The 27,655-nt window shown below is 49.4% G+C and overlaps 1 protein-coding gene across 6 annotated transcripts in view; it reads right to left on the minus strand.

Moving 5' to 3' along the window:
- The window catches only part of LOC144826114 (uncharacterized), a 103,159-nt gene that overhangs the window by 67,798 nt on the left and 7,706 nt on the right, over window positions 1–27,655 (minus strand). For 5 of the 6 annotated variants that reach the window (XM_078684515.1, XM_078684514.1, XM_078684511.1 and 2 more), the window contains exons 2-3: window positions 20,523–20,608; window positions 916–1,042 (exon numbers count right to left, since the gene is read on the minus strand). In XM_078684515.1, coding sequence (XP_078540641.1) covers window positions 916–1,042; window positions 20,523–20,546 — 151 coding nt within the window. In that variant the 5' untranslated portion in view covers window positions 20,547–20,608. Of the gene's footprint in view, window positions 1–915; window positions 1,043–20,522; window positions 20,700–27,655 lie in introns of all 6 variants that reach the window. The other variant, XM_078684510.1, reaches the window with a different exon arrangement.

Here is a 27,655-nt window from a genome sequence, read left to right on the forward strand (position 1 = left end):
ACCCACAGCCGTGCCTTACCCACAGCCGTGCATTAGCCACAGCCGAGCCCTACCCTCTGCCGAGCTCTACCCTCTGCCGAGCTCTACCCTCTGCCGAGCCCTACCCTCTGCCGAGCCCGACCCACTGCCGAGCCCGACCCACTGCCGAGCCCGACCCACTGCCGAGCCCGACCCACTGCCGAGCCCGACCCTCTGCCGAGCCCGACCCACAGCCGGCCCTTACCCACAGCCGGCCCTTACCCACAGCCGGCCCTTACCCACAGCCGGCCCTTACCCACAGCCGGCCCTTACCCACAGCCGGCCCTTACCCAAAGCCGTGCCTTACCCACTGCCGAGCCCTACCCACTGCCGAGCCCTACCCACTGCCGTGCCCTACCCACTGCCGTGCCCTACCCACTGCCGTGCCTTGCCCACTGCTGTGCCTTACCCTCTGCCGTGCCTTACCCATTACCGTGCCTTACCCATTACCGTGCCTTACCCACCGACATGCCTTACCCACCGACATGCCACTGCCATACCTTACCCACTGCCATGCTCTACCCACTAACATGCCCTAACCTCTGCCGTGCCCCATCCACTGCTATGCCTTACATACTTGCATGGTCACCTTCAGCTGCACCAAATTGTTGCCTGATAACCTACGTTTATTGTTCTATTGCATTGCATCTGCCTGAGCGCAGTTGCATAACAAAACTCCTACATGCATTGACAAATATATATATAAAAACGTATTTTCATTTTTAGGCTAGATCAAGGCAAAGTTCCACATTTTGAACAAATCCTAAAATAGAACTGCACAGCAGAAGAAAAACATGCAGAATCATCACAAGGATTGGAAAGGAAAGTTTAAAGGATAAATGTGAAGTGGCTGGTTTACTTTATAAATGTTATAAGCTGCGCTTAATGTAACTTTACCCAGCGAGTCCAGCACGTGGTAAATCTCTCTCATCACAGCCTCATACAGACTCTTCTGCCACTTGTGCAGGAGTTCCCATTCCTCCACGGAGAAGCCAGCTGCAACATCGTGGAACGAAACGCACACCTGTAGGAAATGAGGCACACTTACGTCAAATCGAGAGACATTATATACTGCAAGTACGTATGCAGGTTGTCATGTGAAAGAGGACATTCTCTACTCTTGGGCCCCACAAGGTTTACACTGCAAACCAACAATTCAGTGAAGCCAGAGAAGGCACAACTTGTTACCCATCGCAGGTGAAGCGCTGCGCGATTTCTCTGCACCATCGAGGTTTGGTAAGGAGACAACCTCATGAGCCAAAACGGAGTGGGCACACCACTCCGAGCGGACGAGGATCCAAAACCTAGCAATCCATTTTAGTTTGTTGTTCATCTTAATAGTTAGGTCAACAGTAAATTACCCAACAAAGAACTACAGCTTTGTAAAACAGCATTACGTACTATCAGGATGAGGTGCCCATCTTTTATTTTTATAAAGAAGGGCAATCTCCAATCTCCAAATTGGTGCTGGATAAAGACCTTCCCTCCTTTTGGATGAGGCGATCGTCTCCTCTAGTCCTGAAGAAGATCCAGCGACAGCGCCATCCGCCGAAACACTTGGGTCTCCTGATGGCGGCATAAGACTCTGTCTTCCAACCAGGAACAAGTAGGGGGGAGGGGAAAGGTCAAGTGAAGGGAGGTGGGGTACTCAACAGAAGAGACCTTGACGAACGCAGCATGACAACACACTTTCGTTAGCTAAGAAAGACTTAAAGAGCTCCTGTACAAGAACATGAGATCACAATTCGAGTAGATTCCCTCCCTCCATGGATCCAGGTCCGCTGGACAAGGAACATTGGGAAGGATTGTTGCTGAGAATTCTTCTAACCATACACTGGTGTGAATCTGTTCCTGACGAAGCACCTTGTGGGTATTTAACAGCCTACAAAAGCAGCAAATAACACGGAATGGCGCCTACGCCAAATGCTGGTATAACATAAAGAGTGCTAAATCGGGTTCATTAAACTCCTACCTGTTGAAAGAGATGACAAGGAAAAATGACTGCTCCGCTATGGTTTATCTTCAGTCAGGAATAAGGCTGCTCGCTTTACAGGATTTGTGGAAATCTAGTCTTCCTTATAACAGTTTTAAGGCCTTGGTAAACAAATCTGTAAGAATTGTTTCCAACAAAGAAGATAAAACAGACCTGAATAAGAGGGCTCACAGCTGGTTTGCGATTCAGAGCTACTCGAGATGCGCACCACAGCCATATTTAGGTACAAGCTTCGAGAAGTATGAAGGAAAGCCTTTTGGTGATGAGGCTGGGAATATTACCGGTAAAACCGCACTTACCACCGTGGAAATGCACACATCCAACTAACCACTGCAGATTATGCGGCAACCCCAAAGAGGACATTTTACATCTACTGTGCATTGTAAGAGTTTAGATCTTGAACGAAGACAGCTTCTAAAGCCGTGCTTGAATGAAAATCAGATACAAACATGCAGACAGGCGGTGAAGGCTTGCTTCGGGAGGAGAGGGGGGGGGGGGGAGGATGTCCGGTTAGCCTGCAGCTTTGTTTGCTTCATGAACGTAGTAAAAACAAAATTAAGCTTGGCAGCCTTTCAACATACTGGCTAGCAATCCAGGCAGCTGTTCATTTACTGGTATTTATTGGCTGGGAATGATACATTTTAGACTTACTACTAATCTTTGTAAGGATTTTACACTTAATCACAGACATCTGTACTGAGGCGAACTCCAAGCAGGATGGTCTCCCAGCAGACATTGTGCGCCTAACATAATACACATAATAAGAATTTAATCTTTTGTACTATATACTTCTATATTTTATTAAATCACTAACTTTTATAGGAAAATCAGTGTTGTTTTACTTTACATAGTGCTTTATTATGCAGCTGCTTGCTAAGGTTTTTATCAACCAGGCAATAAAGATTTATTTATTTACTTAAAATCTGGATAGAGCCCTCGGGTGAAAAGTAAGTATAATCCCTTGGAATCTGGATAGAGCCCTCGGCTGAAAAGTGAAATGTAATCCCTTGGAATCTGGATGGAGCCCTCAGATGAAAGTAAGTATAATCCCTTGTAATCTGGATAGAGCCCTCAGATGAAAAGTGAAGTGTAATCCCTTGTAATCTGGATAGAGCCCTCAGATGAAAAGTGAAGTGTAATCCCTTGGAATCTGGATAGAGCCCTCAGATGAAAAGTAAGTATAATCCCTTGTAATCTGGATAGAGCCCTCAGATGAAAAGTGAAGTGTAATCCCTTGTAATCTGGATAGAGCCCTCAGATGAAAAGTAAGTATAATCCCTTGTAATCTGGATAAAGCCCTCAGATGAAAAGTGAAGTGTAATCCCTTGTAATCTGGATAGAGCCCTCAGATGAAAAGTGAAGTGTAATCCCTTGGAATCTGGATAGAGCCCGCAGATGAAAAGCGAGTATAATCCCTTGGAATCTGGATAGAGCCCTCGGCTGAAAAGTGAAGTGTAATCCCTTGGAATCTGGATGGAGCCCTCAGATGAAAAGTAAGTATAATCCCTTGTAATCTGGATAGAGCCCTCAGATGAAAAGTAAGTATAATCCCTTGTAATCTGGATAGAGCCCTCAGATGAAAAGTGAAGTGTAATCCCTTGTAATCTGGATAGAGCCCTCAGATGAAAAGTGAAGTGTAATCCCTTGGAATCTGGATAGAGCCCTCAGATGAAAAGTGAAGTGTAATCCCTTGGAATCTGGATAGAGCCCTCAGATGAAAAGTGAGTATAACCCCTTGGAATCTGGATAGAGCCCTCAGATAAAAAGTGAAGTGTAATCCCTTGGAAGCTGGATAGAGCCCTCAGATGAAAAGTGAGTATAATCCCTTGGAATCTGGATAGAGCCCTCAGATGAAAAGTGAGTATAACCCCTTGGAATCTGGATAGAGCCCTCAGATGAAAAGTGGAGTGTAATCCCTTGGAATCTGGATAGAGCCCTTAGATGAAAAGTGAGTATAATCCCTTGGAATCTGGATAGAGCCCTCAGATGAAAAGTGAAGTGTAATCCCTTGGAATCTGGATAGAGCCCTCAGATGAAAAGTGAGTATAATCCCTTGGAATCTGGATAGAGCCCTCAGATGAAAAGCGAGTATAATCCCTTGGAATCTGGATAGAGCCCTCGGCTGAAAAGTGAAATGTAATCCCTTGGAATCTGGATGGAGCCCTCAGATGAAAAGTAAGTATAATCCCTTGTAATCTGGATAGAGCCCTCAGATGAAAAGTAAGTATAATCCCTTGTAATCTGGATAGAGCCCTCAGATGAAAAGTGAAGTGTAATCCCTTGTAATCTGGATAGAGCCCTCAGATGAAAAGTGAAGTGTAATCCCTTGGAATCTGGATAGAGCCCTCAGATGAAAAGTGAGTATAATCCCTTGGAATCTGGATAGAGCCCTCAGATGAAACACGAGTATAATCCCTTGGAATCTGGATAGAGCCCTCAAATGAAAAGTGAAGTGTAATCCCTTGCAATCTGGATAGAGCCCTCAGATGAAAAGTGAAGTGTAATCCCTTGGAATCTGGATAGAGCCCTCAGATGAAAAGTGAAGTGTAATCCCTTGGAATCTGGATGGAACCCTCAGATGAAAAGTAAGTATAATCCCTTGGAATCTGGATAGAGCCCTCAGATGAAAAGTAAGTATAATCCCTTGGAATCTGGATAGAGCCCTCAGATGAAAAGTGAGTATAATCCCTTGGAATCTGGATAGAGCCTTCAGATGAAAAGTGAAGTGTAATACCTTGGAATCTGGATAGAGCCCTGTTAGAAATGGGATCCCTGGTTGGCCAAGGCCAGGCAGAAATCAAAATTCCTAGTTAGGGTAAGGAAGTCACCCGCCAAGATAACCCCTGCTCACCCCCTTGGTAGCTTGGCACGAGCAGTCAGGCCTATCTCGGAGGCGATGTGTAAAGCATTTGCGCACGCACCCACCCACCAGCAACAACATCCAGGGCCCCCCACAAAAGGAACTCCACACAAGGTATATATGAAAATAGCCTTTGTATTGAAAAACACACTTAGATATGAACACGCAATTTACAAGGTGCCAGGGGTACGGGGAGAATTTACAAGGGACTATGTACAGGACAGGGCCATGGGACCACTGCCAGGAATATGCACATGATGGAACTGGCATTAGAACACATAACAATCAGGAGCTTCATAGAACTAGCACTAGGACTCACTATAACCATAAGCAACATACATTAGGCCTAGGATATTCAGGAAGGAAGGAATGACAAAGCACATAACGTAACAGAAGCACCTTCAGAAGGGCAACACGTAATAACTCTCAGAATCACATAAGAATGAGCTCACGACTTCAACAGGCCATCGGGCCTCTGTGGGCTAGGACGCCCAAAGTCACAATGTCAGGACAGACTAACAAGTAGCCAGGAACGAACCTACACGTGGCAGCTGCCCACAAAGTGCTGGGCAGCTGAGGGGCATCGTGGGAGCCTCGCAGGCTCTGAGGAATAACCGTAGAGAGGATGGAGCCCTCTGGCTCGAGAACGAAAGATGCTGGGGCCGAGCCTCGCAGGCTCGACAGGACAATGGACACAAGGGGAGCCTCTCGGGGCTCGAGAAACAACTGGGACATGTTGGAGCCTCTCGGGCTCATAAATAACTGGGGGGGCTGGTGGAGTCCCTCTCGGGGACTCGCGACTCAAGACTGTCCCCCTGAGCCCCTCGGGCTCTGCTGCGTATCGGTGGAGCATCTCTCGGGGGGACTCGTCATCAGGGGAGCCCCCACGGGCCTCTGGACACCCGGGCGCTCGCGCTGGAGGGGAGGGGCGGGCACCGGCAATGTGCCCCGACGCCCCGCCTCTCCCTCCTGCAGCACTCACCAGGTTGTGGTCGCGCCGGTCTCTCCTCGCTCTCCGGGGCTTCCTTTCGCTCCTGGGGGCCCCGGGGGGGAAGCGGATATCTCTCAGGGGGAAGCAGGGGCGCAGAGTAGGCTCCCGCCGCTCCCTGCCTTCTCGCTCTCCTCAGCCCGTCCCTCGAGCTCCTCGGGCTGACAGCCAATCACGGCGCGGCCCGGGGACACGTCAGCAGGAAATCCCGGGCCGGCCACCAATCCCAGCGCGGCCCGGGAAAGACATCACGAAGGGTCCCGGGCCAGCGGCGGTGAACTCGGGGGGATAGCGAGGGGTAGGCTCCCTCATAAATAGGGCGAACAAAGGGATAAGCGAGGTAGGCACTCGCTGGGGGCTCGGGGCCCTTCACACGAACGGGGCAAATGCCGGGTGGGCACCGGCTTGTTGAATACAGCGCTCCCAGCGCTAGTAACAGGGATGAAGCGCTCCCAAGCGCTAGGTAGGAGGAACAGCGCTCCCAAGCACTGGGGGTCAAAGGAAAGCGCTCCCAAGCGCTAGATGAAAATAGCAAAGTCCATAAAGAGTCCAGGACCTCAGGTGGAGCACAGCAGCTCCTAGAAGGGAAAGGCCATCAGATGTCCAGGAGCTGGGCAGGGCCCAGGGAGGCAAGCCATACCCTGAGCCCAAGCAGCAGCACGCCCCTGGTAGATTCAAGTTGGGAACAAGAAGGTTTTAGAAGAGGTCACAGCCTCTTTTTATACATGAAATTCCTTTGTCTAAAGGTGCTGGGTGGGGGAGAAACCAGTCGCAGCTGGTTTTGGGAGTATCTTGTTTTCCCCAGCCACCCTTTCCATTCATCAGGCAGGCTAGGGTCATCAGACGCACCCCAGGGGGGTGGAGCCAGCATTGTGGGGAAAGCCCAGCCCCATACAGGATACAGGCGCAGCCCATCCCTCACATCAGCATGTTAATCTCTCCATTCACCACCGGGGCAGACCCACACAGACTCCTGGAGCCAGGCTCCCCAGCCGGCTTCAGCCAATCACGCGCCAGCACACACACACCCATGTCTAGAAGTGGCACTTCCATTTTAGACACACACACGCCACATACACCATCTCGCAGCATTCAATCACACGAGTCCACACATACCAGACTCGAGCCTGTACCCCCCATGCACCAGGAACTATCGGGGACACACACATTCCCCATGCATTCCTATGGGAGGGCAGGCCTCTCTCATCTACACGCACTCAGAGTGGGAATCACCATCCCCAGGTCACATATGACAAGCAAAAACCTCAGGGGTGGACCGGCCAGAAGGGCCCAGTCCAACACTACCCCCTTCCAGCCAAAACGCAGGGTAGGCCAATCACCACCGTGATGGACTTCCCTGCTTTGGGCAAGAGAACATGGATGCGGGCCCGCACTGCAGGGACACCCTCCAGTTCTACGCCACGTTGATCTATAAGACAAGCACATACTTAAAAAAACACAGGCCCAACCAGGCTACCCCACTGGTACTCCTTAGTTGTCCACGACTAGGACCAGGCTCTAGGCCACCCAGATACCACTGGCCCATGCCAATCCGGAGTGGGGGGTGGTAACCTCCTGGCCTACAATAGCCATTCTCCACTCCCTTTCTCAGTGTGGCTCCAACTACCACTGCTCCTTCCACCTAGGGTCCGCACCCTCAGGCGGGCCAGAGGCCACGGGCAAGAATGCCCCACCCTACCTCTACTTCTGAGGTTCCGCGCTCTTCCAGGAGGAGCACCCTCAGAACACACTCTCCTACCAGTTTCGGAACTTCCTCCCTCCACTGGTCTACCACATGGGAACTAATTCACCGGATGCCCAGGGGTCAGACTCCCTCTGACCCCCTTCCAGTTCCGCACTCTCCCATGTAGAGCAGGGTCCTTCCACTTAAGGTGGGTCTCACCTGCTCTCAGGGCAGTACTAAGACACTCAGCCAAGAACCCTAAGGATCCCCGCTAGGCCCGTACCACCCCTTCTGGGAAACACAGGGTCTCTTCCTTCGGGATGAGCCCCACCTGCGTCCACAGGAGTACGCCTAAAAGACACACCGGCCAGGACACTGGCTACAGTCGCCCTGCCGTCCAGATCCGGAAACACCGACTACTGGCTCCCCAACCGCTGGCAGTATCCTTCGTCCAGATGCCTGGCGCACCAGGACTTCTACAAGATGAAAAATAAAATCTAAGACTTTCTCTCCTCCTTCAGCAGGCAGGCAACCACAGCAGGTCAATACCCCATACAGCTTACCCGGTTCCTCCTCTTCAGGCAGGAGTTCCCTCTTGTACTAGGATGAGCCGCGACAGCGTCAGCAGGGCTCAGAGTTCAGCTCTCCCCAAGGCAAGCGATCCAATCAGCAGGGCTTCCTTGTCCGGGATACAACTTAACATTCATTCATTCAGCAAGATGAGCCGCGGCAACGCCAGCAGGGCCCAGTGTTCAGCTCTCCCCAAGGCAAGCCGCGACCCAGTCAGCAGGGCTTCCTTGTCCGGGATACAACTTAACATTCATTCAGCAAGCTTCCCCATCTCAGAGACTAACACATGACGCATAAACCACATTCAGCGGTGTAAAGAAGACACATGGTGCATCAACACATTCAGCGGTGTAGTTAGGACACACTTATCGTTGATTCAGAGAACTTACACTCAAGCATTCAGCAAGCTCCCCCTCTCAGAGAACTTACACTCCATTTTTCAGCACAACTCAACATTCATCGCCACACCCTCCCCCGGACTGGTAAGACAGTTTCTACCGCCCCTGATTCCTCAACCTGTCCCATGTGGCACAGGTACCATTACTCTAGGGAAGGGACAAGGACCACACACATTGGACACAATTTCGCTGCCACCACTGGATCCCACCCTTCTGGTGAATCCAGAAACACATTGCACTTAGGGGGATGATCTACCCTCCCGAGCTAGGGACACCTAACTCACAGTGCACCAGAACCACATTTTCCACAGAAACAGATATTTTTAGCAAACTTAAACAATAATCCCTTTTCTTTGCGACCATCTAAAATGCAGAGTTTTGTAGTGAGGCCAGTTATCGCTGTGGTACTGCGCAAACACAAGTCCAAATCCCACCGCTAGCCAACAATGTTAGAAATGGGATCCCTGGTTGGCCAAGGCTTGCGCCAAGGCCAGGCAGAAATCACCATTCCTAGTTAGGGTAAGGAAGTCACCCGCCAAGATAACCCCTGCTCACCCCCTTGGTAGCTTGGCACGAGCAGTCAGGCCTATCTCGGAGGCGATGTGTAAAGCATTTGCACACGCACCCACCAGCAACAACCTCCAGGGCCCCCCACAAAAGGAACTCCACACAAGGTATATATGAAAATAGCCTTTGTATTGAAAAACACACTTAGATATGAACACGCAATTTACAAGGTGCCAGGGGCACGGGGAGAATTTACAAGGGACTATGTACAGGACAGGGCCATGGGACCACTGCCAGGAATATGCACATGATGTAACTGGCATTAGAACACATAACAATCAGGAGCTTCATAGAACTAGCACTAGGACTCACTATAACCAGAGCAACATACATGAGACCTAGGATATTCAGGAGGGAATAAGGACAAAGCACATAACGTAACAGAAGCACCTTCAGAGGTGCAACACGTAATAACTCTCAGAATCACATAAGAATGAGCTCACGACTTCAACAGGCCATCGGGCCTCTGTGGGCTAGGACGCCCAAAGTCACAATGTCAGGACAGACTAACAAGTAGCCAGGAACTAACCTACACGTGGCAGCTGCCCACGAAGTGCTGGACAGCCGAGGGGCATCGTGGGAGCCTCGCAGGCTCTGAGGAATAAACGTAGAGTGGATGGAGCCCTCTGCCTCGAGAACGAAAGATGCTGGGGCCGAGCCTCGCAGGCTCGACAGGACAATGGACACAAGGGGGAGCCTCTCGGGGCTCGAGAAACAACTGGGACACGTTGGAGCCTCTCGGGCTCATAAATAACTGGGGGGGGGTGGTGGAGTCCCTCTCGGGGGACTCGCGACTCAAGACTGTCCCCCTGAGCCCCCCGGGCTCTGCTGTGTATCGGTGGAGCCTCTCTCGGGGGGACTCGTCATCAGGGGAGGCCCCACGGGCCTCTGGACACCCGGGCGCTCGCGCTGGAGGGGAGGGGCGGGCACCGGCAATGTGCCCCGGCGCCCCGCCTCTCCCTCCTGCAGCACTCACCGGGATGTGGTCGCGCCGGTCTCTCCTCGCTCTCCGGGGCTCCCTTTCGCTCCTGGGGGCCCCGAGGGGGGAAGCGGCAATCTCTCAGGGGAAAGCAGGGGCGCGGAGTAGGCTCCGCCACTCCCTGCCTTCTCGCTCTCCTCAGCCCGTCCCTCGAGCTCCTCAGGCTGACAGGCAATCACGGCGCGGCCCGGGGACACGTCAGCAGGAAATCCCGGGCCGGCCACCAATCCCAGCGCAGCCCGGGAAAGACATCACGAAGGGTCCCGGGCCAGCGGCGGTGAACTCGGGGGGAGAGCGAGGGGTAGGCTCCCTCGTAAATAGGGCGCACAAAGGGATAAGCGAGGTAGGCTGGGGGCTCGGGGCCCTTCACACGAACGGGGCAAATGCCGGGTGAGCACCGGCTTGTTGAATACAGCGCTCCCAGCGCTAGTAACAGGGATGAAGCGCTCCCAAGCGCTAGGTAGGAGGAACAGCGCTCCCAAGCGCTGGGGGTCAAAGGAAAGCGCTCCCAAGCGCTAGATGAAAATAGCAAAGTCCATAAAGAGTCCAGGACCTCAGGTGGAGCACAGCAGCTCCTAGAAGGGAAAGGCCATCAGATGTCCAGGAGCTGGGCAGGGCCCAGGGAGGCAAGCCATACCCTGAGCCCAAGCAGCAGCACGCCCCTGGTAGATTCAAGTTGGGAACAAGAAGGTTTTAGAAGAGGTCACAGCCTCTTTTTATACATGCAATTCCTTTGTCTAAAGGTGCTGGGTGGGGGAGAAACAGAGTCGCAGCTGGTTTTGGGAGTATCTTGTTTTCCCCAGCCACCCTTTCCATTCATCAGGCAGGCTAGGGTCATCAGACGCACCCCAGGGGGGTGGAGCCAGCATTGTGGGGGAAAGCCCAGCCCCATACAGGATACAGGCGCAGCCCATCCCTCACATCAGCATGTTAATCTCTCCATTGACCACCGGGGCAGACCCACACAGACTCCTGGAGCCAGGCTCCCCAGCCGGCTTCAGCCAATCACGCGCCAGCACACTTACTGCACACACACACCCATGTCTAGAAGTGGCACTTCCATTTTAGACACACACACGCCGCATACACCATCTCGCAGCATTCAATCACACGAGTCCACACATACCAGACTCGAGCCTGTACCCCCCATGCACCAGGAACTATCGGGGACACACACATTCCCCATGCATTCCTATGGGAGGGCAGGCCTCTCTCATCTACACGCGCTCAGAGTGGGAATCACCATCCCCAGGTCACATAACAAGCAAAAACCTCAGGGGTGGACCGGCCAGAAGGGCCCAGTCCAACAAGCCCTCAAATGAAAAGTGAGTATAATCCCTTGGAATCTGGATAGAGCCCTCAAATGAAAAGTGAGTATAATCCCTTGGAATCTGGATAGAGCCCTCGGATGAAAAGGGAGTATAATCCCTTGGAATCTGGATAGAGCCCTCAGATGAAAAGGGAGTATAATCCCTTGGAATCTGGATAGAGCCCTCAGATGAAAAGTGAAGTGTAATCCCTTGGAATCTGGATGGAGCCCTCAGATGAAAAGTGAAGTGTAATCCCTTGGAATCTGGATAGAGCCCTCAGATGAAAAGTGAAGTGTAATCCTTTGGAATCTGGATAGAGCCCTCAGATGAAAAGGGAGTATAATCCCTTGGAATCTGGATAGAGCCCTCAGATGAAAAGGGAGTATAATCCCTTGGAATCTGGATAGAGCCCTCAGATGAAAAGTGAAGTGTAATCCCTTGGAATCTGGATAGAGCCCTCAGATGCAAAGTGAAGTGTAATCCCTTGGAATCTGGATAGAGCCCTCAGATGAAAAGGGAGTATAATCCCTTGGAATCTGGATAGAGCCCTCAGATGAAAAGTGAAGTGTAATCCCTTGGAATCTGGATAGAGCCCTCAGATGAAAAGTGAAGTGTAATCCCTTGGAATCTGGATAGAGCCCTCAGATGAAAAGGGAGTATAATCCCTTGGAATCTGGATAGAGCCCTCAGATGAAAAGTGAAGTGTAATCCCTTGGAATCTGGATAGAGCCCTCAGATGCAAAGTGAAGTGTAATCCCTTGGAATCTGGATAGAGCCCTCAGATGAAAAGGGAGTATAATCCCTTGGAGTCTGGATAGAGCCCTCAGATGAAAAGTGAAGTGTAATCCCTTGGAATCTGGATAGAGCCCTCAGATGAAAAGTGAAGTGTAATCCCTTGGAATCTGGATAGAGCCCTCAGATGAAAAGGGAGTATAATCCCTTGGAACCTGGATAGAGCCCTCAGATGAAAAGTGAAGTATAATCCCTTGGAATCTGGATAGAGCCCTCAGATGAAAAGTGAGTATAATCCCTTGGAATCTGGATAGAGCCCTCAGATGAAAAGTGAAGTATAATCCCTTGGAATCTGGATAGAGCCCTCAGATGAAAAGTGAGTATAATCCCTTGGAATCTGGATAGAGCCCTCAGATGAAAAGTGAGTATAATCCCTTGGAATCTGGATAGAGCCCTCAGATGAAAAGGGAGTATAATCCCTTGGAATCTGGATAGAGCCCTCAGATGAAAAGTGAGTATAATCCCTTGGAATCTGGATAGAGCCCTCAGATGAAAAGGGAGTATAATCCCTTGGAATCTGGATAGAGCCCTCAGATGAAAAGTGAAGTGTAATCCCTTGGAATCTGGATAGAGCCCTCAGATGAAAAGTGAAGTGTAATCCCTTGGAATCTGGATAGAGCCCTCAGATGAAAAGGGAGTATAATCCCTTGGAATCTGGATAGAGCCCTCAGATGAAAAGTGAAGTGTAATCCCTTGGAATCTGGATAGAGCCCTCAGATGAAAAGTGAAGTGTAATCCCTTGGAATCTGGATAGAGCCCTCAGATGAAAAGTGAAGTGTAATCCCTTGGAATCTGGATAGAGCCCTCAGATGAAAAGTGAGTATAACCCCTTGGAATCTGGATAGAGCCCTCAGATGAAAAGTGAAGTGTAATCCCTTGGAATCTGGATAGAGCCCTCAGATGAAAAGTGAGTATAATCCCTTGGAATCTGGATAGAGCCCTCAGATGAAAAGTGAAGTGTAATCCCTTGGAATCTGGATAGAGCCCTTAGATGAAAAGTGAGTATAATCCCTTGGAATCTGGATAGAGCCCTCAGATGAAAAGGGAGTATAATCCCTTGGAATCTGGATAGAGCCCTCAGATGAAAAGGGAGTATAATCCCTTGGAATCTGGATAGAGCCCTCAGATGAAAAGTGAAGTGTAATCCCTTGGAATCTGGATAGAGCCCTCAGATGAAAAGTGAAGTGTAATCCCTTGGAATCTGGATAGAGACCTCAGATGAAAAGTGAAGTGTAATCCCTTGGAATCTGGATAGAGCCCTCAGATGAAAAGTGAGTATAACCCCTTGGAATCTGGATAGAGCCCTCAGATGAAAAGTGAAGTGTAATCCCTTGGAATCTGGATAGAGCCCTCAGATGAAAAGTGAAGTGTAATCCCTTGGAATCTGGATAGAGCCCTCAGATGAAAGGTGAGTATAATCCCTTGGAATCTGGATAGAGCCCTCAGATGAAAAGTGAAGTATAATCCCTTGGAATCTGGATAGAGCCCTCAGATGAAAGGTGAGTATAATCCCTTGGAATCTGGATAGAGCCCTCAGATGAAAAGTGAAGTGTAATCCCTTGGAATCTGGATAGAGCCCTCAGATGAAAAGTGAGTATAATCCATTGGAATCTGGATAGAGCCCTCAGATGAAAAGGGAGTATAATCCCTTGGAATCTGGATAGAGCCCTCAGATGAAAAGTGAAGTGTAATCCCTTGGAATCTGGATAGAGCCCTCAGATGAAAAGTGAAGTGTAATCCCTTGGAATCTGGATAGAGCCCTCAGATGAAAAGTGAAGTGTAATCCCTTGGAATCTGGATAAAGCCCTCAGATGAAAAGTGAAGTGTAATCCCTTGGAATCTGGATAGAGCCCTCAGATGAAAAGTGAAGTGTAATCCCTTGGAATCTGGATAGAGCCCTCAGATGAAAAGTGAAGTGTAATCCCTTGGAATCTGGATAGCTTACTCTCTACATCCTCACATGTCCACCACACTGTCCAATGAGCTAGGCAACACTACTCTCCCTAACAACACTCACACCCTGACTCTAGACTAGCTGTACAAGCACTAGTTATCTTTTGATTAAACTAGGGAACCACCACCCAGCTAGGAACCCCCTAATCTACACTCTCCTCTCTCACAACTACATTCAGGACCTCGACTCATAACTGGAAGTAGAAAAAGTGACCATATCGCTCTCGTACTAAAACAGCTACATTGACTTCCACTAGAGGCTATGATCCAATGCAAGGGGCCTGTAAAACGTACAAAACCATTCGGAACATGGAGCCAGGGTACTTATGACCCACCTTAAAAATCTCTGGAGGAAACAATCAATTCAGAAGCAAAGACATCCTCCGACTTGAAACGCATTTGGACAGCTTTCCATCCTACTCTCTAGCAGCCATTGTTCTCCGGAACTCACTATTGGCTGAATTACGATGCCAAGACGACCTACTGACAATTTACAAGAAACCTAAAATGTTGGACCCAGACACCTGATCATCTTCTATTCTTCAGCTTCCCCACCTAAAATATATCTGATGCTCTTTGTTTCAATCTCTCATTTGCCGCTCCCTCAAATGTATCCTAGTTGCCCTTCCAGTCTCCTCCGCATCAGACCTCCTGCCTCCATATGCCTGCATCTTCCTTCACCTTACTACTCTACACCTTGTGTTGCTGGTCCTCTACAGCTCCTTCCCTGCCACTACCTCTTCTTCTCTTGGTCTACTGAAATATATTCCTATGGTCCCACCTTCAAACCTCTCCTCTCTACTATTTCACCCAACCTCTGCTGACTAATATGCCCAAAAGGTTATTGCCACTAGGCAGACGTTCGTTCATACCACTCCAAGGTAACAGGAGTCGTCCGTCCATAGAGCGGTCTATATGTACAGCACAACTCTGTAGGAACGTCGCACTGCTATAGAAAAGTAACCTCAGACATCCCGTCTCCACAGAAAGCAAGATGATAACAGTGAGCAAGCTAGGACTATTTTTATAACTACTTAATTCAATATGTGATGGAATTTTGTTAGGATGGTCATGTTGACTGGGTAAGGTAGCCAAGGGATGATTTTATATGCGTAGATATGAATGCACTGCTACCTTTTGGGTGTTTGAATCTCGACATTAATATTATTTTTTATTTTGAAGGACCTTCCAGATCAGAATATATTTTGTTGCATCCTTATTCAAAGTATATAACTAAAATAATTTCATTAATAATATTTTTGTATCAAAGAACATTACTAAAAGGATATAGATGGGATATGAACAATAAAGGAAACATTTTAGATAAAGATTGACCATTTTTCGATAAAAGCATGACCATCACAGAGGTGGTTTGGGGCAAAGATCATAGATGTGCGATACTTGTCTTTACAGGGATTGCAGAAGGCATTTCTTTAAAATTGTGGAAGAATTGTCCAATCCTGATCGAGCGACTCATACAAAGACTCCCACTCAGAACTGATGTGAGGCCCTTCACTCATTTGTCATCTATACGATTTCTAACATTAAAGCCAGCATCCTCTACAGTGCAGCTCATCTAGATACATACTTTAAACAAAAGCAACAGTGGAACCTTCCTGATCACAGCACCTAACCTGAATAACTCTTCATCATAACATTCCCTTTCTATTAACTTAGTTAGGGACTTGTGTGCACACTGATTGGCACTCACCATCACAATGCTAGTTCAAAAAGAACTTTAACAATATACAAAAAAGCACAGGTGCACAACACAAAATCAACCAATATACTAAATTCAAGCTATAATAATCACAGGAGTAGAGTTCCTCAATTTTGATTTCTTTTATTCCAAAATGTAGTAGAAAAGATTGTACAGCCGGCGCGTTTCGTCCCACTTGGGACTTCTTCAGGGCGGTTTCTGATTCAAGTTGTGCCGAACCAAAATCTTGGGTCTTGATAATGGATATGTGATATAAGTATCCAAGAGTCTCAAAAAGATGACCAGAAGATAACTGATGAGGGCAAAGGTCAGTCTGAGATTCAAAAATGTAAACTGCGCCAATCCTTCAATATAAAAGAGGGGGTATATACATCCCGAAATTCCAAGTCAGGATTTGTGGCACAAGGGCCAGCGTCGATTGCTGGATATTTAAAAAAGAGGGTTGTCACCGGCAGGTTAGAAAGCGCGCAGCCAAATTTGGTGACTCGAGTAACTAATTAGTTCATAAGATTCTATAGGCCATGCTCAAAGTTCATAAGAGATATCACAAATGGGCCCTATGAGAAGAAGGGTCACTGTTTGCCCGTTAATGGAAAGAAATGTCCCCCATCTGATATCAGCAGTAGTAACAGGTTACGTGCTGCACGGAACCTGTTGCTGCTGGTGTTCGTAGAGGGGCACGAGTCGGGCCGTGACTATTATATCACAAGCCGGTTGCTGATATCAGATGGGGGACAATTCTTTCCATTAACGGGCAAACAGAATCTTATGAACTAATTAGTTACTTGAGTCACCAAATTTGGCTGCGCGCTTTCTAACCTCCCTCTTTTTTACATATCCAGCAATCGACGCTGGCCTTTGTGCCACAACTTCGGACTTTGAATTTCGGGATGTATATACCCCCTTTTTTATATTGAAGGATTGGCGCAGTTTACATTTTTGAATCTCAGACTGACCTTTGCCCTCATCAGTTATTTTCTGGTCATCTTTTTGAGACTCTTGGATACTTATATCACATATCCATTATCAAGACCCAAGATTTTGGTTCGGCCCACAACCCGATTTTTTAGGACTTACCAACACGATTGCTTGAATCAGAAACCGCCCTGAAGAAGTCCCAAGTGGGACGAAACGCGTCGGCTGTACTATCTTTTCTACTACATTTTGGAATAAAAGAAATCAAAATTGAGGAACTCTACTCCTGTGATTATTATAGCTTGAATTTAGTATATTGGTTGATTTTGTGTTGTGCACCTGTGCTTTTTTGTAGATCTCATCTAGATACATCTTTGACAGACTGAACTCAGCCTTGATGTGTGCTCTGCCCACCATTAGCGAGGCGCGTCTTATGGACGGGACTTACTGATTAAAATGAAATCTGCGTTCCTCGCTGATACAGCCCCACTGAGCAGGGCTCCAAAGATCCACTCGCATTATCGAGTAAGATTTAATCAACACGAGCTACTTTTAGGGACTATTCGCCCCTTCTGGCGAGTTGAAAATACTCTTAATTTCAGTCACAGAATAAAAAGTAAATGTAGGAAGACAAACTATTGACCTCCGTCTCTGATAGTGGAGCAAATGTGACCAGATAACAGGACTTAAAGGCATCTTTATTGCTCACAAAGTGGAAGAGCAATAAAAATGCCTTTTAATCTTGTTATCTTGTCACATTTGCTCCGTTTTCAGAGACAGACAGAGGTCAAATGTCAGTTTGTCGTCCTATATTTCTTTTTCTTTCTGTGACTGAAGTTAGGGGATATTGTAACGTGAACTGTGTGACAATTAACCTGTGCAGAGCCAGTGAAATGAAAGGCTGTGAGATGTCAGGCTTTTTCTAACACAACACTGAAATAGCGAAATGAACTGTTCAAACCTTTCAAATATATTCCACTAGTTAGGAAGACAAATTTTTGTAATTCTGTGGTGGAAAAAACATGTTTATCGGATCAAAACAAATTAGAACCCTTTACTTGGTGATGTGCAAATGTTACATATTTTTGCTGAAACCCAATTTCCAAACATTCTTTATGCACTATTATCAGTAAAACTACATTTTAGTGGAAACGTTTTGTGACCATTTCAATGGAAAATATGCTATCTGTAAATGACAATGCACTACCACATCAGGCTTTGGTAATAGATTATGAAAAGTGAGTTTTTAAACCTGAAATGGCAATTATTACTGCTCCTGCCCAGATGACAATGCTATTAAAGAACTAAGAGGCAAGCCAGGAATTGTGTGTACCCTATATATGGGCTCGATTCCCGTTATACATGGAGCAAACATTTAGTCTAGTAAATAAAAAGAGTTTTATACAGCAGAAATAGTGAACTTGCATATTTGCACGTGCTCTCTTAGGTGATAATAACGAAAAAGGCGGCTATTTGTCTAGGATCACATAATTTGAGACCAGTTCACGGGTCAAGTACATTACAGTTAGGTCGAGTAGATTATTAAAGTTACTAGACCTACACGTCTAGTAAACTTTTTATGATTTTTCGAGCCCTGCTGAGGTCCTAAAAATGGTCTTTTCTTGCTTCCCTGATCCAGCCCTATCTCTCCTTAACAAGTCCTCGAGCTGTGGCTAGGTTCCCTGTTCTCTTAAGGAAGCGACTATGGTCCCTCCACTGAAGAAAGCTGGCGATGATCCATCTATTTAAAAAAACTACCGCCCTATTTCTTTACTTCTGTACCTGGCACAGGTACTCGAGGCTCGAGTAGCTAAATGCATCTGCTCTTTTGTGGAGCAAAACCAATTATCTTGATCCTCACCAAGAGGGCTACCAACCCCTCCCCCCCAACCATCGAGACGGTCATTCTCTCAGCCGCAGACTACCTCTGTGAGGCAGCTGACAGGGATACCATCCAGGCGTTTGTGCTTCTCGATCTCTCTGCGGCTTTTGACATGGTCGACCAGGATATTCTGGTGGATCGTGTCGAGGCCATAGGCTTCCAGAGACCTGCACAGGACTGTTGTACTTCACTTCTTAAGGGCCGCGCCCCGGGGGTCTGGCTCTCCGCCTTCTGCTCCTCTATGGTCAGGCTGATTTGAAGTGTTCCTCAAGGATCTTCCTTGTCACCCTACCTCTTCAATCTACGCATTCGTCCACTGGTGCATGCCTCGAACCAAATGAAGGTCAAAGTTTATAACTACGCAGATGATCTGCAACTGATCTTCGCTATGGACAACTCCGGGGAATGCAAAACTTCTTTCCAAAACACAATGTTATTTATCTGTGACTGGATGGATAAAGGCCAATCAACTTAAACTGAATTCCGATAAGACAGAGGTTGTCATTCCCAGAACAAAACATGTCACACGGAGGTTCATATTTTGACCACGATGGGCTCTCCGCCTCTGCCCAAGGAATCAGTTAAGAGCCTCGGAATACTGGTCGATGCGAATCGGTCTATGAAATCTCAATTAGGGGCTGTAAGTTCTTCCTGTATTTTACAACTCCGAACAGCTTGAAAGTTCAGTAAACTCCTTTCCTTCGAGACTCTCACTCAAGTTATTATTGCATTGGTCATCTCAAGGATAGATTATGCTATCTGTCTCTACTTGGGCCTTCCGAAGGGTCTGAACCGCAGAACCCAACAGGTCCAAAATCAGGCAGCCGTGCTCCTGTACCAACAACCTTGGGGACTGTCCTATCACCCCCCTGCTGAGGAAACTGCACTCATTTATTATCATCGAATGCTTTTGAGTAACAGCTCTGATGACTGAACATAAAACATTTAAAAACAAAGACTAGAACTAGGGTTCCTTATATCTACTTGGGGGAAAAGGTGATTACAGCATTATAAATATTTTGCAGATTTCAACTTTACTCAAAATAGTCAAGGACTAAAGTTAGAGCAGCAGATAAGTTGCTTTAACGTCCACAAAACCCACTCTTGTGATGAGGAATCACCGACTTTGATCAGCTGCAAGTCCCATGTGTTACCCAATAATAAATGATGGAAGCCTGAAATCCCTTTAGACAAACATGTCCCTAATCCTCCTGTTCCAGTCGAGCTGTGACGTCACAAGCAGCCTGCAATAACAAATGGCAAGGCTGCTCAACAACTTTCACAGCTGAGCTGCAATGCCAATGCAGACAGCATGAAAGACAGATCACGAAGCAGAACTGCGTCTGTCGTTTAAATAGTAAAGATCAAAAATAGCTTTCAAGCGCCTCTGAACTGTGTGCCTGAAAAAACAGGCACGTGCAGAAAGAAGCCATTGCAGGAAAACAGCAAAGCTCGCTGCACACATTAAAAACCTAAATTAATTTTTGAAAGTGCTGCACGAAATATGTTTGGCAACAAATTTCTAGTTATCTATTTATGTGTTTAATTTCAAACTCCAGATTCCACATTTATTTTAGATATATGCACAATTTCTTGTTCATATGAAGGCGCAAAAGACCAAGAAAGCTTTATCGGAAATAGTAATGGTGTGATCATGTATTATAAGGTATAAAATACCCCCTGTCGAATCTCAAAATAATACAGTAAGCCTTGGAGTTCAGTGAATTATGAAGGAACTCTGCCTTCGGCCTCAATCCTCGGTGTGGCCTCTCTGCTCCTTGGTGACTTGTGGCATCCTTACAATGTATAGCAGAATGTACTTTATCCCATACATACTCTACGGTTTTAATACATGGTACAGTCGCCACCATGCAAACAGACATCATGACTTACCTTGTTGGACTCCAGGCGGTACATCTCGATTCCACTGTTTTAAAGTTTTTCAGGTGAAATCTTTGGTTTTCAGGTCTGAGCTGCACCTGCAATGAGACCGAGGGGAATCAGAGCCCTTCGAAGGAAACGACTCTGCAAATGTCAGCGCTGTGAGGCGGGCACAGCTCCTTCCTCCAACTAAAACAATGAAAAAAAAGTTCTGTTCACTTAACTCCAAGACGCTGTAAGCAGTCCTTCTTTTGAAGAACCCTGCTCCTGTGCTCTCACAGTGCCTAGAAGCACACACCCCTCAATAAGAGCCCTGCTGCTCTCTGTCCTAGAAGCACACACCCCTCAATAAGAGCCCTGCTGCTCTCACAGCTCCTAGAAGCACATACCCCTCAATAAGAGTCCTGCTGCTGCCCTCGCTGCTCCAAGAAGCACACACCCCTAAATAGGAGCCCTACACACCCCTCAATAAGAGCCCTGCTGCTGCTCTCACAGCGCCTAGAAGCACACACCCCTCAATAAGAGCCCTGCTGCTCTCACAGCTCCTAGAACACACCCCTCAATAAGAGCCCTGCTGCTCTCACTGCTCCTAGAAGCACACACCTCTCAATAAGAGCCCTGCTGCTCTCACAGCTCCTAGAAGCACACACCCCTCAATAAGAGCCCTGCTGCTCTCACAGCGCCTAGAAGCACACACCCCTCAATAAGAGCCCTGCTGCTCTCACAGTCCTGGAAACAAACACCCCTCAATAAGAGCCCTGCTGCTCTCACAGCTCCAAGAAGCACACACCCCTCAATAAGAGCCCTGCTGCTCTCACAGTCCTGGAAACAAACACCCCTCAATAAGAGCCCTGCTGCTCTCACAGCTCCAAGAAGCACACACCCCTCAATAAGAGCCCTGCTGCTGCTCTCACAGTCCTAGAAGCACACACCCCTCAATAAGAGCCCTGCTGCTGCTCTCACAGTCCTAGAAGCACACACCCCTCAATAAGAGCCCTGCTGCTGCTCTCACAGCTCCTAGAAGCACACACCCCTCAATAAGAGCCCTGCTGCTGCTCTCACAGCTCCTAGAAGCACACACCCCTCAATAAGAGCCCTGCTGCTCTCACAGTCCTGGAAACAAACACCCCTCAATTAGAGCCCTGCTGCTCTCACAGCTCCAAGAAGCACACACCCCTCAATAAGAGCCCTGCTGATGCTCTCAGAGCTCCTAGAAGCACACACCCCTCAATGATAGCCCTGCTGCTCTCACAGCTCCTAGAAGCACACATCCCTCAATAAGAGCCCTGCTGCTCTCACAGCTCCTAGAAGCACACACCCCTCTATAAGAGCCCTGCTGCTCTCACAGCTCCTAGGAGCACACATCCCTCAATAAGAGCCCTGCTGCTCTCACAGCTCCTAGAAGCACACACCCCTCAATAAGAGCCCTGCTGCTGCTCTCACAGTCCTAGAAGCACACACCCCTCAATAAGAGCCCTGCTGCTCTCACAGCGCCTAGAAGCACACACCCCTCAATAAGAGCCCTGCTGCTCTCACTACTCCTAGAAGCACACACCCCTCAATGAGAGCCTTGCTGCTCTCACAGCTCCTAGAAGCACATACCCCTCAATAAAGCTGCTGCTTTCACAGTCCTGGAAGCACACACCCCTCAATGAGAGCCTTGCTGCTCTCACGGCTCCTAGAAGCACACACCCCTCAATAAGAGCCCTGCTGCTGCTCTCACAGCTCCTAGAAGCACACCCCCCTCAATAAGAGCCCTGCTGCTGCTCTCACAGCTCCTAGAAGCACACACCCCTCAATAAGAGCCCTGCTGCTCTCACAGTCCTAGAAGCACACACCCCTCAATAAGAGCCTTGCTGCTCTCACAGCTCCTAGAAGCACACACCTCTCAATAAAAGCCCTGCTGCTCTCACAGCTCCTAGAAGCACACACCCCTCAATAAGAGCCCTGCTGCTGCTCTCACGGCTCCTAGAAGCACACACCCCTCAATAAGAGCCCTGCTGCTCTCACAGCTCCTAGAAGCACACACCCCTCAATAAGAGCCCTGCTGCTCTCACAGCTCCTAGAAGCACACACCCCTCAATAAGAGCCCTGCTGATGCTCTCACAGCTCCCAGAAGCACACACCCCTCAATAAGAGCCCTGCTGATGCTCTCAGAGCTCCTAGAAGCACACACCCCTCAATGATAGCCCTGCTGCTCTCACAGCTCCTAGAAGCACACATCCCTCAATAAGAGCCCTGCTGCTGCCCTCACAGCTCCTAGAAGCACACACCCCTCAATAAGAGCCCTGCTGCTCTCACAGCTCATAGAAGCACACACCCCTGAATAAGAGCCCTGCTGCTCTCACAGCTCCTAGAAGCACACACCCCTCAATAAGAGCCCTGCTGCTGCTCTCACAGTCCTAGAAGCACACACCCCTCAATAAGAGCCCTGCTGCTCTCACAGTCCTAGAAGAACACACCCCTCAATAAGAGCCCTACACACCCCTCAATAAGAGCCCTGCTGCTGCTCTCACAGTCCTAGAAGCACACATCCCTCAATAAGAGCCCTGCTGCTGCTTTCACAGCGCCTAGAAGCACACACCCCTCAATAAGAGCCCTGCTGCTCTCACAGCTCCTAGAAGCACACACCCCTCAATAAGAGCCCTGCTGCTGCTCTCACGGCTCCTAGAAGCACACACCCCTCAATAAGAGCCCTGCTGCTCTCACAGCTCCTAGAAGCACACACCCCTCAATAAGAGCCCTGCTGCTCTCACAGCTCCTAGAAGCACACACCCCTCAATAAGAGCCCTGCTGATGCTCTCACAGCTCCCAGAAGCACACACCCCTCAATAAGAGCCCTGCTGATGCTCTCAGAGCTCCTAGAAGCACACACCCCTCAATGATAGCCCTGCTGCTCTCACAGCTCCTAGAAGCACACATCCCTCAATAAGAGCCCTGCTGCTGCTCTCACAGCTCCTAGAAGCACACACCCCTCAATAAGAGCCCTGCTGCTCTCACAGCTCCTAGAAGCACACATCCCTCAATAAGAGCCCTGCTGCTCTCACAGCTCATAGAAGCACACACCCCTGAATAAGAGCCCTGCTGCTCTCACAGCTCCTAGAAGCACACACCCCTCAATAAGAGCCCTGCTGCTGCTCTCACAGTCCTAGAAGCACACACCCCTCAATAAGAGCCCTGCTGCTCTCACAGCTCCTAGAAGCACACACCCCTCAATAAGAGCCCTGCTGATGCTCTCACAGCTCCCAGAAGCACACACCCCTCAATAAGAGCCCTGCTGATGCTCTCAGAGCTCCTAGAAGCACACACCCCTCAATGATAGCCCTGCTGCTCTCACAGCTCCTAGAAGCACACATCCCTCAATAAGAGCCCTGCTGCTGCTCTCACAGCTCCTAGAAGCACACACCCCTCAATAAGAGCCCTGCTGCTCTCACAGCTCCTAGAAGCACACATCCCTCAATAAGAGCCCTGCTGCTCTCACAGCTCATAGAAGCACACACCCCTGAATAAGAGCCCTGCTGCTCTCACAGCTCCTAGAAGCACACACCCCTCAATAAGAGCCCTGCTGCTGCTCTCACAGTCCTAGAAGCACACACCCCTCAATAAGAGCCCTGCTGCTCTCACAGTCCTAGAAGCACACACCCCTCAATAAGAGCCCTACACACCCCTCAATAAGAGCCCTGCTGCTGCTCTCACAGTCCTAGAAGCACACATCCCTCAATAAGAGCCCTGCTGCTGCTTTCACAGCGCCTAGAAGCACACACCCCTCAATAAGAGCCCTGCTGCTCTCACAGCTCCTAGAAGCACACACCCCTCAATAAGAGCCCTGCTGCTGCTCTCACGGCTCCTAGAAGCACACACCCCTCAATAAGAGCCCTGCTGCTCTCACAGCTCCTAGAAGCACACACCCCTCAATAAGAGCCCTGCTGCTCTCACAGCTCCTAGAAGCACACACCCCTCAATAAGAGCCCTGCTGATGCTCTCACAGCTCCCAGAAGCACACACCCCTCAATAAGAGCCCTGCTGATGCTCTCAGAGCTCCTAGAAGCACACACCCCTCAATGATAGCCCTGCTGCTCTCACAGCTCCTAGAAGCACACATCCCTCAATAAGAGCCCTGCTGCTGCTCTCACAGCTCCTAGAAGCACACCCCCCTCAATAAGAGCCCTGCTGCTGCTCTCACAGCTCCTAGAAGCACACATCCCTCAATAAGAGCCCTGCTGCTCTCACAGCTCATAGAAGCACACACCCCTGAATAAGAGCCCTGCTGCTCTCACAGCTCCTAGAAGCACACACCCCTCAATAAGAGCCCTGCTGCTGCTCTCACAGTCCTAGAAGCACACACCCCTCAATAAGAGCCCTGCTGCTCTCACAGTCCTAGAAGCACACACCCCTCAATAAGAGCCCTACACACCCCTCAATAAGAGCCCTGCTGCTGCTCTCACAGTCCTAGAAGCACACATCCCTCAATAAGAGCCCTGCTGCTGCTTTCACAGCGCCTAGAAGCACACACCCCTCAATAAGAGCCCTGCTGCTCTCACAGCTCCTAGAAGCACACATCCCTCAATAAGAGCCCTGCTGCTGCTCTCACAGCTCCTAGAAGCACACACCCCTCAATAAGAGCCCTGCTGCTCTCACAGCTCCTAGAAGCACACATCCCTCAATAAGAGCCCTGCTGCTCTCACAGCTCATAGAAGCACACACCCCTGAATAAGAGCCCTGCTGCTCTCACAGCTCCTAGGAGCACACACCCCTCAATAAGAGCCCTGCTGCTGCTCTCACAGTCCAAGAAGCACACACCCCTCAATAAGAGCCCTACACACCCCTCAATAAGAGCCCTGCTGCTCTCACAGTCCTAGAAGCACACACCCCTCAATAAGAGCCCTACACACCCCTCAATAAGAGCCCTGCTGCTGCTCTCACAGCTCCTAGAAGCACACACCCCTCAATAAGAGCCCTGCTGCTCTCACAGTCCTAGAAGCACACACCCCTCAATAAGAGCCCTGCTGCTCTCACAGTCCTAGAAGCACACATCCCTCAATAAGAGCCCTGCTGCTGCTTTCACAGCGCCTAGAAGCACACACCCCTCAATAAGAGCCCTGCTGCTCTCACAGCTCCTAGAAGCACACATCCCTCAATAAGAGCCCTGCTGCTGCTCTCACAGCTCCTAGAAGCACACACCCCTCAATAAGAGCCCTGCTGCTCTCACAGTCCTAGAAGCACACACCCCTCAATGAGAGCCTTGCTGCTCTCACAGCTCCTAGAAGCACACACCCCTCGATAAGAGCCCTGCTGCTCTCACAGCTCCTAGAAGCACACACCCCTCAATAAGAGCCCTGCTGCTGCTCTCACAGCTCCTAGAAGCACACACCCCTCAATAAGAGCCCTGCTGATGCTCTCACAGCTCCTAGAAGCACACACCCCTCAATAAGAGCCCTGCTGATGCTCTCACAGCTCCCAGAAGCACACACCCCTCAATAAGAGACCTGCTGATGCTCTCAGAGCTCCTAGAAGCACACACCCCTCAATGATAGCCCTGCTGCTCTCACAGCTCCTAGAAGCACACATCCCTCAATAAGAGCCCTGCTGCTGCTCTCACAGCTCCTAGAAGCACACACCCCTCAATAAGAGCCCTGCTGCTCTCACAGCTCCTAGTAGCACACATCCCTCAATAAGAGCCCTGCTGCTGCTCTCACAGCTCCTAGAAGCACACACCCCTCAATAAGAGCCCTGCTGCTCTCACAGCTCCTAGTAGCACACATCCCTCAATAAGAGCCCTGCTGCTGCTCTCACAGTCCTAGAAGCACACATCCCTCAATAAGAGCCCTGCTGCTGCTTTCACAGCGCCTAGAAGCACACACCCCTCAATAAGAGCCCTGCTGCTCTCACAGCTCCTAGAAGCACACACCCCTCAATAAGAGCCCTGCTGCTGCTCTCACGGCTCCTAGAAGCACACACCCCTCAATAAGAGCCCTGCTGCTCTCACAGCTCCTAGAAGCACACACCCCTCAATAAGAGCCCTGCTGCTCTCACAGCTCCTAGAAGCACACACCCCTCAATAAGAGCCCTGCTGATGCTCTCACAGCTCCCAGAAGCACACACCCCTCAATAAGAGCCCTGCTGATGCTCTCAGAGCTCCTAGAAGCACACACCCCTCAATGATAGCCCTGCTGCTCTCACAGCTCCTAGAAGCACACATCCCTCAATAAGAGCCCTGCTGCTGCTCTCACAGCTCCTAGAAGCACACCCCCCTCAATAAGAGCCCTGCTGCTGCTCTCACAGCTCCTAGAAGCACACATCCCTCAATAAGAGCCCTGCTGCTCTCACAGCTCATAGAAGCACACACCCCTGAATAAGAGCCCTGCTGCTCTCACAGCTCCTAGAAGCACACACCCCTCAATAAGAGCCCTGCTGCTGCTCTCACAGTCCTAGAAGCACACACCCCTCAATAAGAGCCCTGCTGCTCTCACAGTCCTAGAAGCACACACCCCTCAATAAGAGCCCTACACACCCCTCAATAAGAGCCCTGCTGCTGCTCTCACAGTCCTAGAAGCACACATCCCTCAATAAGAGCCCTGCTGCTGCTTTCACAGCGCCTAGAAGCACACACCCCTCAATAAGAGCCCTGCTGCTCTCACAGCTCCTAGAAGCACACATCCCTCAATAAGAGCCCTGCTGCTGCTCTCACAGCTCCTAGAAGCACACACCCCTCAATAAGAGCCCTGCTGCTCTCACAGCTCCTAGAAGCACACATCCCTCAATAAGAGCCCTGCTGCTCTCACAGCTCATAGAAGCACACACCCCTGAATAAGAGCCCTGCTGCTCTCACAGCTCCTAGGAGCACACATCCCTCAATAAGAGCCCTGCTGCTCTCACAGCTCCTAGAAGCACACACCCCTCAATAAGAGCCCTGCTGCTGCTCTCACAGTCCTAGAAGCACACACCCCTCAATAAGAGCCCTGCTGCTCTCACAGTCCTAGAAGCACACACCCCTCAATAAGAGCCCTACACACCCCTCAATAAGAGCCCTGCTGCTGCTCTCACAGCTCCTAGAAGCACACACCCCTCAATAAGAGCCCTGCTGCTCTCACAGTCCTAGAAGCACACACCCCTCAATAAGAGCCCTGCTGCTCTCACAGTCCTAG

Source organism: Lissotriton helveticus, chromosome 3_2 (assembly GCF_964261635.1).
Source record: "Lissotriton helveticus chromosome 3_2, aLisHel1.1, whole genome shotgun sequence".
NCBI classification, from domain to species: Eukaryota; Metazoa; Chordata; class Amphibia; order Caudata; family Salamandridae; genus Lissotriton; species Lissotriton helveticus.